Below are 13,656 nucleotides of genomic sequence, written 5' to 3'. Positions count from 1 at the left end.
GAAAACAAAACAAAAATAAACTATACTTGGGCATATAATTTTCAAACTATGACAAATCAAAGATTAAAAAAACCAAAGAAGCCAGAGTAATAATCACCTTCCCTATAGAAGATGAAAGATAAGAATTATTTTCAACTTCTCCTCAAAAACCATCAAGGCAAGAAGAGTGGAGTGAAATATTTAAAGTATTGAGAGGAAAAAAATCTCATCAACCTAGAAGTCTGTACCCTGTGAAATTATCTTTTAAAAGTGAAGGAAAAGTAGACTTTCCCAGGCAAAAATTGAGAAAATTTGTTGCCCGTAGACCTGCCTTGCAAAAAATGTTCAAAGTTCTTTAGAGAGAAAATAGTAGAGGTCAGTAACTCAGCTCTGCATAAAGAAAGGAAGAGCGCAGGCTGTGTGCAGGGACTGTCACCATAACACTCTGAGAGGCCAAGGTGGGAGAATTGTGGGAGGCCAGTTATTTGAGACCAGCCTGGACAACGTAGTAAGACTCTGTCTCTTAAAAAAAAATTAGCCAAACACGGTGGCTCATACCTGTAGTCCCAGCTACTTTGAGAGGCTGAGACAGGAGGGTCACTTGAGCCTAGGATCCTGTTCAAGGCTACAGTGAGCTATAATGATGCTGCTGCACTCCAGCCTGGGCAACAGAGCAAGACCTTGTCTGTTAAAAAAAAAAAAAATGTCAAAGGAACAGTGAAAGTAGAAAAAAAACTTTCATTTTTCTTAATAGATCTGACATATCAGTTCATTCATAATAGTGACAGTATATTTGGTTATATATGCTTATGTATGTATCATATACACATACTTAAATATAAGTGAAATGAATGACAGCAGTAATACAAGGGATGGGAGAGAGCAATTAGGAATTATTTTGTTATTGTAAGGTGCTTGCATTATCCAGAAAGCAGTACAGTGTTGTTTGAAAGTGGACTTGGGTTACTTATAACTTTATATTGCAAATTCCAAGGAAGCCACTTAAAAGGAACTGATATGCTAAGAAAGGAAAGAAAATAAATCATAGAAGATGCTCAATTAAAATTGCAAGAAAAAAATCAAAGTGAAAGACAAAAAGAACAAGGGCAACAAATAGAAAATAGTAACAAACACTGTAGATGTTAATCCAACTGTGTATCATTACTCACTTTCAAAGTCAGTAGTCCGAGTACACCCAACTGTATATTGTCTATAAGAAATCCACTTTAAATATAAAGACATATATAGATCAACAGTAAAGGGATGGAAAAATATAAAAATGTTAACACTAATTTTTTTTTTTTTTTTTTGAGACAGAGTCTTGCTTTTTGCACAGGCTGGAGTGCAATGGTGCAGTCTTGGCTCGCTGCAACCTCTGCCTCCCAGGTTCAACTGATTTTCCTACCTCAGCCTCCCGAGTAGCTGGAATTACAGGAAGCTGTTGTCATGCCCAGCTATTTTTTTTTTTTTTTTTTTTTTTTGTATTTTTGTAGAGATGAAATTTCACCATGTTGGCCAGGTTGATCTCGAACTCCTGACCTCAGGTGATCCGCCCACTTCAGCCTCCCAAAGTGCTGGGATTACAGACATGAGCCACTGCACCCGGCCAACATTAATTCAAAAAAACCAAAGTGGTAATGTTAATTTGAGATGGAGTAGACTTTATATCAAGAGAAGTTACCAGAGATGACAATTCCATAATAATAAAGGGGTCAATTTTCCAAGAAGATACAATAATCCTTAAATGTGTTTCTGCCTAGCAAAGCATCAAAATGCCAAAGCAAAAACTGATAAACTTCAAGGAGAAATAATTAACCCACTATTATTGTTGGAAATTTTAACCCCCTTTTGTCAGAAATGGACCAGTTCAGTAGCCAGAAAATCAGTAAGGACAAAATTGAAATTAACATCTTCAGTCAACTGTATATAATTGACATTTATAGACTGTTTTCTCCAACAACAAAATACAGAACATTCACCAAAATATACCATGTTTTGGTCCACAAAACAGACCTTAACAAATTCAAAAGAATAGGAATCAAACAACAATGTTCTTAACCACAATAAAGTAGAAATCAGTAACAGATGACTGGAAAATATATTAGGAGATTAAGCAATATACTTATAAAATCTTGCTCAAGGAAGAAATATGATTTCTTTAAAATTTTGAAGTAAATGAAAAAACTTTTTAAAATTTGTGAGATGCAATGAAAGTAATGTTTAGAGGGAAATTTATAGCTTTAAATGCATATGTTAAAAAAGATCTAAAATCAGTAAGCTTTTACATTAGAAAACTAGAAAAAGAACAGCAAGTTAATTAAGCAGGAGACAAATAATGAAACAGCAGAAATCAATACATTGAAAACAGAAAATCAGTAGAGAAAGTCAATGAAACCAAAAGCTGGTTCTTTGAGAGAGAATTTATAAGCCTCTAACAAGAATAAGAAAGAAATAGAGGATATAAATTACCAATTGAGAAATGAAATAAGGGACATCACTACAGATCCCATGGACATTACAAGGATAATAGAGGAATTTTATTAACAACTCTATGGCCACAAATTTGATAACTTGGATGAAATGGACCGATTTCTTTAAAGACAGAATCTGCCAGAATTTGAACAGGAAGAAACAATCTGTATAGGCCTATATCTGTTCAACTGAATCAGTAGTTAATAACCTTTCAAAACAGAGAGTGCCAGTCCCAGAGGTTCACTGATGAATTCTATCAAACGTCTGAGAAGAAATTATACCCAATTCTCTACAATCTCTTTCAGAACAGAGAAGCTGGGGAATACTTTTTAACTCATTCTCCAGAGCCCGCATCGTTTTAATACCAAAACTAGAACAAAATATTACAAGAAAACTATAGAGCAACATCTCTCGTGAATGTAGATGCAATAACCTTCAAAATGTTAGCAAATTAAATCCAACACTGGATTGTGCAGCAAAACCAAGTGGAATTTGTTTCACGTATCCAATGCTGGTTTAACATTCGAAAACTAATTATGTAATTCATCACTTTAACAGGCTAAAGAAAAAACACATTTGACAAAATCAAACACTCTTAAAAACTTTCAGCAAACTAGGAACAGAGGTGAGCTTCCTCAACTCGATAAAGAATATCTACTAAAAACCTTCTGTTAACATCATATTCAATTGTGAGAAACTAGAATCTTTCCCACTAAGATCTGGAAAGGGGATCAGAAAAAACAAGGATGTCTCCTCTCATTACTTTTGTTCAACATTGTACTAGAAGTCCTAGCTAATGCAGTTATGACAAGAAAAAAAATAAAATATATATTCATTGGGAAGAGAAATAAAACTTTGTTCATAGATGGCATGCTTGCCGATGTAGAGGATCCAAAAGAATTTATCAAAAACAAAACAAAAATAAACCAGAAAAACCTCGAACTAATAAGTGATTATACCAGTATTGCAGGATATGAGTTTAATGTACAAAAGTTCAGTGAATTTCCTGTTTACCAGCAATGAACAAGCAGAAATTGAAAGTAAAAACCATGGCTCATGTCCATAATCCCAGTACTTTGGGAGACTGAGGCAGGCAGATCACCTGAGGTCAGAAGTTGGAGACCAGCCTGGCCAACATGGCAAAACCCCATCTCTACTAAAAATAATAATTTTTTAAAAACCATTTCCAGTAGCACTCCACAAAATGAAATACTTAGGTATAAAATCTAACAAAATATATTCAAGACCTGTATGAGGAAAACTACAAAACTCATTCACAGGAAAACTAAATAAATGGACAGGTAGTCCATGTTCATGGATAGGAACCCTGAGTACTGTCAAGATGTTTCCTTCCCAACTCGATATATAGGTTCAATGCAATCCAATCAAAATTCCAACAAGTTTTTTTTTTTAATATCAACAAACTGATTTGAAAGTTTTTTGGAGAGACCCAGAACAGCCACTTCAATATTGAAAAAGAAGAGCAAAGTTGAAGACTGACACTACCCAACTTGAAGACTTACTATAATTCGATGATAGTGAAGACATGTGGCCTTGGTGAAAGAACAAACCAAAGGATGAATGGGACAGACTAAGAAAGCCCAGTAAAAAAAAAAAAGTCAACTAAACTTTGACAGGAACAAAGGCAATACAGTGGAGCAAATATAGTGTTTTTAACAAATGGTACTGTAACAACTGGGCATCCACATGCAAAGAAAAAAATTAGACAGACATTACATCTTCAAAAAAATTAAAATAGATCACACAGCCACCATCCTCATTCATATAGTGGTGAAGTATTGTATTCCTGCCTGTCAAAATAGATGACAGATCTAAATGTAAAATGCAAAACTATAGAATTTATAGAAGGTAAGAGAAAATCTAGGTGGCTTTGGTTTGGTGATAACTTTTTAGATAATACAACAAAGAATTGAAAGAATTGATAAGTGGGTCTCCAATAAAAATAACATTTTCTGCTATTTGAAAGACAAAGTAATTAAAATACAAGCCACAGACAGAAGATGTTTACAAAATATGTAAATGATAAAGAACTTTTATTTGAAATATTCAAAGAACTCTTAAAAGTCAAAAATAACGAAGCAATCAACGTGATTAAAACAGGGGCCGGTCAAGTGTGATGGCATGTGTCTGTAGTCTCAGCTACTCAGGAGGCAGAGGCAGGAGGATCACTTGAGTCCAGGAGTTCCAGGTTATTGTGAGTTATGCCTATCAGTTGTCCACACTAAGTTTAGTGTCAACCCAGTGACCTCATGGGAGGAATAAACTAGCCTACATTGGAAACGGAGCAGGTCAGAATTCCTGTGCTGATCAATAGCGGGATTGCACCTGTGAATTGGCTCCAGACTAGGCAACATAGTGAGACTCTGTCTTTAAAAAATGAGTAAGTAAAATTAAACATGGACCAAAGACTAACAGATGCCTCATCAAAGAAGATATAAAGATGGCAGATATACATATGAAATGATGCTTCACATGTCATAGAGAAATGCAGATGAAAACAACAGTAAGGTATCACTACACAGCTATCAGAATGGCCAGAATCCAGAACTTCATCAGCACCAAAGCTTGTAACAATGCGCAGCAGTGAGAATTCTCTCTCATTCGTGGCCAGTCTTAATGCAAAATAGAACAGCCTTTAGGAAGACAGTTTGGTGATTTCTTACAAAACTAAATATACTTTTACCATATGATCTAGCAATTATACTCCTTGGCATTTACTCAAAGGAGTTGAAAACTTATGTCCACACACAAAGACTACACATAGATATTTAGAGCAGCCTTATTCATAACTACCAAAACTGGGAAGCAACCAAAATGCCCTTCAGCAGGTGAATGTATAAGTAAAATGGTACATCCAGACAGTGGGATATTATTCAGTGCTAAAAATAAATTAAATGAGCTATCCATAAAAAGACATGGAGGTAACTTCAATTGCATATTGCTAAGTGAAAGAGGCCAATCTGAAAAGGTTACTGTGTCATTTCAGCTATACAACATCCTGGAAAAGGCAAGATTGTGGAGACAGTGAAGAGATCAGTGGCTGCCAGGGGCTGGAGGAGGCAGGGATATATAGGCAGAGCAGGAGGATTTTAGTATCATGCGATACTCTGTATGATACTGTCATCGAGGATACGTTACACATTTATCGAAGCCCATATATTGTACAATACCAAGAAAGAACCCTGATGTGAGCTATGGAGTTTGGGTGATAATGATGTTTCAGTGTAGAAATATCAGCTGTACCACTCTGGTAGAGAATGTTGATGGTAGGGGAAGCTGTGCATATGTGGGGTTGGAAAGAATACATGAGACATTGCTCTAAAACTGAAAAACACAATACTGAGATGAAATTTCGCTGGATGGGCTTAACAGGTTGTAGAAGGAAGATGGATGAACTTTAAGAGGGATGAAGAGAAATTAACCAAAGTGAAGACCAGGGAAACAAAAATTAAGGAAAAATTGGCAGAACCTCAAGTTCCTATGGTACAATGTTAACATACTTGTAATACAAGAAGGAAGAGAGAAAAGAGCAGAAGTATTTGAAGAAATGAGTCATAATTTTCTCAAATTGATGTAAAATACCGGTGTCCAGCCCTGAGAAGTTCAGTGAACTTTGAGCAGAACAAGTATAAAAATAATCACATCTAAGTTTATAATAGTCAAAGTACTGAAATCCAAAGATTAAGAGGAAATCCCAGAAGTACTCAGAAGAAAAAGACACGTTACATACCAGAGAAGAAGCATTTGAACCATGCATGACTTCCATAAAGATACAATAGAGACCACAAGACAATGGAAAGACGTTTTCTAAAGTACTAAAAGAAGGGGAAAAGCCTGTCAACTCATATCTAGTAAAAATCTCCTTTACAAACAAGGGTGAAATAACACATTCACAAATGTGAAAGCTGAGAGAATGTGTTATCAGCAGAACTATGCTATAAACATGCTAAAGAATGTACTTTAGACTGATTGCAAATGATACCGGATGAAAGCTTAGCTCTGTGAAAAGAAAAGAATCCTATAAATTGTAACAGCACTCTCTAAATTTTCTAGAATATTTTAATCTATGTTTATGATTTTATGGTTTTTAGTTTTTTATATTATAATTTTATGTGCACTCCTTTACACCTCCTTTACCTGTTGAAGTTCATCCATGTTGTACCAGGCATCAGTAGCTTATTCCTTCTGACTGTGAATTATATTCTATTAGTGGATATAACGCATTCTCTTTATTGATTCACCAATTGGTTATTCATTGTTTCCAGTATTTAGCAATTATTAATAATGCTGTCAACATTATATATGTACATATCTTTGTGTATACATATAATTTCCTTTATCTTGGTTGGATGCCAAGTAGTAGAATGATTGACTTTTACCCTAAGTTTATGTTTCGCTTTTTAAAAACTGCCAAATTGTTTACAAAATTTCTGCACCATTTTACACTCCCACCAGCAGTATATGAGCATCCCAATTTCTCTACATCATCACCAGCAATTGGTATTGTTAGTATTTTTATTTTTGCCATTCTAATTGATGTGAAATAGAATATCATTGTGCATTTAATTTGAAACAATTAATGATGCTAAGCATCTTTTAATATGCCTATTAGCTTTTAATGTGCTAATTCCTATTCATAGCCATTTGTATATATTAATTGGTAAAATATCGGTTCAGATTTTTTGCCCATGTTTTAAAGGGGTTGGTTGTCATCTTATGGGTTATAGGTGCCTTATACAATCTGAACATAAGACTTTTACAGATGTACAGTTTCTCAATGAAAGGACAGACTGTTCTGTGGTAGACAGAATAAATACCCCTCCCCCAAGATATTCATGTCGTAATCCTCAGAACTTACGAACGTGTTACCTTAAGTGGTAAAAGGTATTTTTCAGCCATGATTAATTTAAAGATCTTGAGATAGGACCATTATCCTGGCTTAACTAAGTAGACCCACTGTAATCAAGAAGGTCCTTACCCGAGAAGAGGAAGAGTCAGAGACTGGAGTGATGCTCTGAAAAGATGGGGAGGGGCTGTGAGTCAAGGACGCAAGTGGCCTCTAGAAGTTGGGAAAGGCTCCTTTGAAGCCTCTGAAAGGAACATAGCTCTGCTGACACTCAGATTTTCTGACTTCTCCATTTGTAGGATAATAAATATGTGTGTTGTTATAAGCCACTACGATCAAGCTAATTTGTCACATTAGCTATAGGGAGATAGTCATCTTTTAAAACTTAATAGTTTTCTATTTGGATGAAGTCCAGTTTATAATTTGTATTTTATGGATCATGTTTTTGGAGGTTTTAAATCTCATAGTCTTACTGTCATTTAATTTAGATTCGTGATCCATTTTGAGTTAATTTGTATGCATGCAGTAGGGATCTAAGTGAATTTTTTTGTTGTTTTGGTTTGGGGGAATTTTTTTCCCATGCTTTCTTTTTGGAGTGTGGGTAACTGGGTACATCATATTATTCTAAGTTGTCTTGAGACCTTTGTCAAAAATTAATTGACCATAAATATAAGACTTTATTTCTGGGTTTAATTTTGTTCCTTTGACATATATGTCTGTTCTTGTGCTGACACTCCCTTAATTACTGTGACTTTATGTAAAGTTTTGAAATCAGATAGTGAAGTCCTCCAACTTTGTTTTCCTTTTTCAAAATTATTTTGGCTATTCTAGTTCCTTTGTATTTCCAAATAAAATTGAGAATAAGCTTTCAATTTCACACACACACCCCCTTCTGGGATTTTATTAGGGAGTGCCTTGAATTTATAGAACACTTTGGGAACAATTGCTGTCTTGATAATACTGAGTTTTCCAATTCATGATTATGATTCTGTCTCCATTTATTTTGTTTCCATTTATTTGAATCTTCTTTAATTTCTCTCAGTGATATTTTATAGTTTTCAGTGCACACATTTTGCACCTTTTTGTTAGAAGTTGTGCTGAATGTTTTATGCTTTTGATGCTATTGTGAATGGAACTATAAATTCCATTTTCAGGTTTATTGTTAATATATGTGTATTTTGTGTCCTGTGACCTCATCAGACTCATTTTTTAATAATGTAAAGCATTTCTGGTGGATTTCTTGCAATTTTCTACATCTAAGGTCATCTGTTAATAAAGACCCTTTTATTCCTTCCTTTCTAAACTGGATGTCTTTAGTTTATTATTAAATTTATTAATTGAATTTATTAGCTGGAAACTGCCAGATGATGTTGAATAAAAATGGCAAGAGGGCATATCTTTGTCTTGTTCTCAGTCTTAGGGAAAATGCATTCCATTGTTGACCATTAAATACAATGTTAGCCGTGGCTTTTCACAAATGCACTTTAGCAGGTTGAGGAAATTAGCTTCTATTCCTGGTTTGTTGAGTTTTTAATCTTGAATTTGTCAGTACTTTTCTGTCTTCTGAGGTTAACATGTGGTTCTACTCCCTTAATTCTATACGGTGTGCAACACTGATTCATTTTTGAATGTTAACCTTAATTCCTGTCCGAGGTATTTAATTCTGGCCACCATTGGTCGTGCAGTATCATCCTTCTCATACGCTGCTTGTTTGCTTTGCTGTTATTCTGTGGAGTGTATACATCATATTATTCTGCAGCTTTCTTGGAAAAGGCGGATGGGAGTTAGGAATGAAAGACTGTGAAGAGTCATGAGAAGACGTTCTGGGGAGATAGTTGTGCTCCGTTTGGATACTTGGGGGTGTACCTTTCTCAAAAGTCTCGAGGCTGTGTCAATTTCACTTTTTATATAAATTGTGTAAGTTTTCTTGAAAGGCAGGGTGATAGAGAATTTTCAGGCCCTTAATATTGTTGCTTTTCTAACAAATTTTTAACAAGTAAACTTTAAAAAAATTTCCAGATAGCCTAAGTCATGTGACAGTGATAATAAGTGTGAAAATTGTTTGCAGTTACTATCTTTTGAAAAACAAACCTGTGTCTTAAGATTATTTGCCGTGACGACTCCTCTTATCCGATGCTCTGGAGCTGCTCACCTGAGCTGGCGTCTCCCATAACTCATCTGTAGGAAGGATTCTGAATGTCATTCTTACATTGAAGTTTAAATAACAAATATGCCAATAATTCATTCTCAAACCCTTGATACTGCATGAAAACTTATTAAGTGAAAAATATTCTCATAAATTACAGTGAAAAAGTTGATAAATCTTATCACAGTCCAAGATATCCAATTTGTACAGATAGAAAAATCAATAAATAATGAGAATGTACAAGAAACGAATGCTGTAAAAGTGAATAGATTTCATCTGAGAGAAAAATGTGATGAAGGTTTGTCATGTGCACTGGAAGAAAGGGAGGGTGGCGGGGCCGCTCCATGTGAGTACCTTCTACTTTCTTTCTGTTACTGGCATCAGCGTCTCCATCCTTAAGGAGCTGCATGGGTTAAGGAGCTGCATAGCTCCATCCTTAAGGAGCTAACACACACTGGCTTAGAAATAAATTAGTTCTCAGAAGAACATCTCAGGACTAACAAGGACTAAACATAGTCACACTGTGAGACTCAGGAGAGCAGCACAGGCTTCAGCGTCCCTGAGGAAACATGGCCCTCGTGCTCTCACTTTGTGGGTGACACAAGAAAACACTTGGTTTCTTCCGAAACTGTTGTGTATAGGAAATGGGTAAGTGTGCCTTTGTCTGAGATTACACTGTCAAAATAAACATCTTGTAGTATGTTTATTTAAGGTGTTTTGGATGAAAAATTCATTACTCCAAAAGAAATGGTTCATTATCTGAAGAGTGGTTTAACTTCACAAGAGAGTTTACAGCAAAAAGTCATTGAACAACTGTTCAGACTTAGGTGAAGTCAATCTGTGTTTGGAGAGGGACTGAAATTGTGGTACATGTTTTTGCTGCAATATATAGCAAATTGCCTTTCTTCTTACACAGATACCTCTTCAGGCTCAGAAGACGAAGGCTCAGTGCAGGGGGACTCCCAGGGCACCCCCACCTCCAGCCAAGGCAGCATCAACATGGAGCACTGGATCAGCCAGGCCATCCACGGCTCCACCACGTCCACCACCTCCTCGTCCTCCACGCAGAGCGGGGGCAGCGGTGCCGCCCACAGGCTGGCAGACGTCATGGCCCAGACCCACATAGGTGAGCACGCTTCCAGTGTCTTTCTGTGCCTGTTGACTAAACGCCTTTCTGTGTGCATGTTCTCCTCTGTCTGCATCATCCCTGTGGAATCCCTCTGTGGAAAAAGCGCAGAGCCCCTCTGGCCGCTGGGGTGCTTTGGTCTGATTGTTTCTGGAAGCTGCTTTACTGCTTCTCATACCCAGGTCCCTCCCACAGCTGCAATTCCAGGGGCCATCTGTTCATCAGCAAATCCATTCTTGTTCCTGGAGAGACCTGCAGCCATGTCCGCTTATGTGTTTTCTTCTCACTTACGCTCCTAAGTGAACCTTTAAGAGTGCCGATCAGTAGGACTGATTGACACTGCTGTCTGTCACAGGTGTTCAGATTTCCTGGGCACATCACACTGTTATGTGTGTAGGTTCCATGACAAGGGAGATCCTCTGTGTTAGGAAAAGCAGTTAGGGCCTCTGCCCTATGACATTTGAAGGTGCTGTGGAAAAGAAGTGAAGTGAGAATTATTAAAGGAATAGCCAGCGCATGGGTGAGCGGTGATGAACTTTGCATCGCTCTGCCTTTGAATGGTTCAGTAGTAAATGTTTTTCATAAAGTACATGAATTGGGTTGAATAGGGTTTGGGGATGCCTCTCCTTAAAGCAGCAACAGGAGATGCTGCGTACCATGTTGCCTATAACGGAGTGTGAGCCACAGACCCAGACCCTCCCGGTATCTCAGCTACCATAGGAAAGCCTGCTCTCTGGAAAATGCAGAGGAAAACAAGTGAGCGTCACGAGTGATTAAATTGCCCACACATACCTCAGAACCCCAGGATGTTCACTCTAGGTCACGGACTCTTCGATGTTCAGAGGTGTTTCGGATTGACTTGGGTCTCAGCCCCTCCAGCGTTCACCCAGAGTTAAAGTATCGGCCGTTTTCTGTCTGGATCACGAGTTTGTGGTCAGGAGAGCTGGGTCTTGTCTCACTTTTCCCAATAACTGCTGCTGGGATCTTGAAGTCACTTCTCCTGCTTTAAGTTTTTAGTGAAAAATGAGAAAAATAATTTCTTTTTTCTCTCTCAGAACTTTTGGGAGTATAAAGGAGAAAATAGAAATACTCTTTAAAAGTTTGCAAAGTATCTGTTATTACACATGCAAAGTACTGTTATTACACTTCAGTTTGACATATTTTCGGGAACATGTACACTGGTTACTTAATAACCTCTACTTGAAATTAATAACCTCTACTTGAAATCACAGGAAGTTAAAAATTGAACAGAAATGTGTGACTTTACATAATAAAATTCCATGTATATTTTGAATCCCAGGATAGTGGCCGAGGCTTTGCCATTTTTATCTGGCACCTGAACTGAGAGGCCAAACACCACCTCTGCCACGTGGAAGCATTTGTATCTTCTGATTTTATTCATTTTTAAGGAAATGCTCATAATCTTACCAAGAAAAACACATATTTTTGAACAAATTAATCACTGCACTTGGGCCTCCCTCAGTGGGTTTATCCTTGCAATAATGATGGAAATTTTAGCACAAAGAATTAATTTATCCAAACTATGCAGGTTTCATAACTCATGTATATCAAGGCTCAGTATGATCTAAATGTAACTCTTGGGTGTATACATTTCAGTAAGTTCTGATTTGGCACAAAGATGATCTTCCTAGAATATCTGAACATTTTCTATAACTATGAAATTTTTTTGGAAAGCAAGCAGTGGCAAAATAAACTTGAGAAAAGAAAATACTTTCTGTGGCAAAACAAAAGAAGTAAAAAGTCAGATTTGCATTTGACCTTTTGAGATCATAGAAGCCTACAAACAAGAAAATGTGTGCATGTGTGTGTGTGCGCGTGCATGCACATGAGTGTTTTAAGGAGTCCAGGCCACAGTAAACAACTGAGTCACACTGGCCGATCCCCCCAGCAAGGGATGGAAGTGGAGACCGCAGAGGCTGCTTTTGTCAGAGAGGAGAAAAGCCCAGGGCTGGAGTCCAGGTCACAGAGTCTCACAGAGCTGGCCATGTTTTACTTGTTTTTGAAGCAAAATCTCAAGTAGTCCTTTGTGGATTTTTTCCGCCAATTTAACTATGCCAGCAATTAAGTAGGGACATCTCACATGTATCTTAACAGCCAAGCCAATGTGGCATAAGATAGGAGATCCCATTCCAGGTTTCTCTTTCTACTGCTCTACTCACTGTCCACCTAGAAGCTGTGTGCAATACTTTTACACCTTGGAGCAGAGAGGAGGCCTCCAGATGCTGCCGTCCAAGTCCGCTGAGGACTGAGGGTGTGTGAGTTGCTTCTGCAGGAAGTTGGGCCTGGGTCTGCCTGCCTCCCAGGCGGAACGTCACACTGACGGACAGTGTGGCAGGCCTGCTCCTTAGTGAGAGCCGATGATTCTTCTCTTCTCAGTCATAGGTTCCAAGTTTGTGGCCTTGCCAAATCTTCTTGTGACCCCAGATTAACACCCTCTGTGAGGAGGGGCTGACGCGGTGCCCAGGCAGCTTGCCCCCCTACTTCTGCTCTGTTCTCAGATCATAAAGGATCCTCCTTTCACAGCCTCTTTTGTGCCTCAATTTTCTGTGTCCTGTTTTTGTGCGTTCTGTTAATTTCGCCATCTAGATGGCCTCCGGGCATGGTGCTGACACAGGTGGCGTCTGGTGAAGAAAGGCTTTTGGGGATGAGCACCACTTTCAGGAACACAAAATACTGTGCTTCTGTCACGTGGGACAAGTGGCAGGTGTTCCCGAAAAGCTTCTGTCAGAGGAGGATTCAGAATCAAGATCCGCGTCGGGGCGCCCGTCATCAAGATTCTAGGTGTGATGAGCATCATCAATGGGATGCTTGGCGCATCTTCCTCAACGCTTCCTTCATTAAATAGAAAAGCTTGCTTTTCCACACTTAGCCACATATGGCTCAGCTTTATCTCCAGGGGATGCTGTAAGGGAAAGAGCTCCACGTGCTCATTGGCCTAATGCAGCCCTTAGTACACATTAGGGTGTAAATGTGGTTTTTTGAATGACTAGTATTGTTTGTACTAAGACAAATAATAAAATAATAGTTCTAATGTCTCCCCTTTTA

The 13,656-nt window shown here is 37.8% G+C and overlaps 1 protein-coding gene across 5 annotated transcripts in view; it reads left to right on the top strand.

Moving 5' to 3' along the window:
* DIP2C (disco interacting protein 2 homolog C) overlaps positions 1-13,656 on the top strand; it is a 391,979-nt gene that overhangs the window by 230,328 nt on the left and 147,995 nt on the right. For all 5 annotated transcript variants that reach the window (XM_064371797.1, XM_064371795.1, XM_064371793.1 and 2 more), the window contains one exon: positions 10,381-10,590. In XM_064371797.1, the coding sequence (XP_064227867.1) occupies positions 10,381-10,590 (210 nt within the window). The remainder of the gene's footprint in view (positions 1-10,380; positions 10,591-13,656) is intronic.

This window comes from Aotus nancymaae, unplaced genomic scaffold (genome assembly GCF_030222135.1).
Source record: "Aotus nancymaae isolate 86718 unplaced genomic scaffold, 86718_ANA_hifiasm-v0.15.2.pri h1tg000173l, whole genome shotgun sequence".
In the NCBI taxonomy this organism is placed as follows: domain Eukaryota; kingdom Metazoa; phylum Chordata; class Mammalia; order Primates; family Aotidae; genus Aotus; species Aotus nancymaae.
Note: the sequence above shows the minus strand (reverse complement) of the source record. Positions and strands in the feature narration are given on the sequence as shown.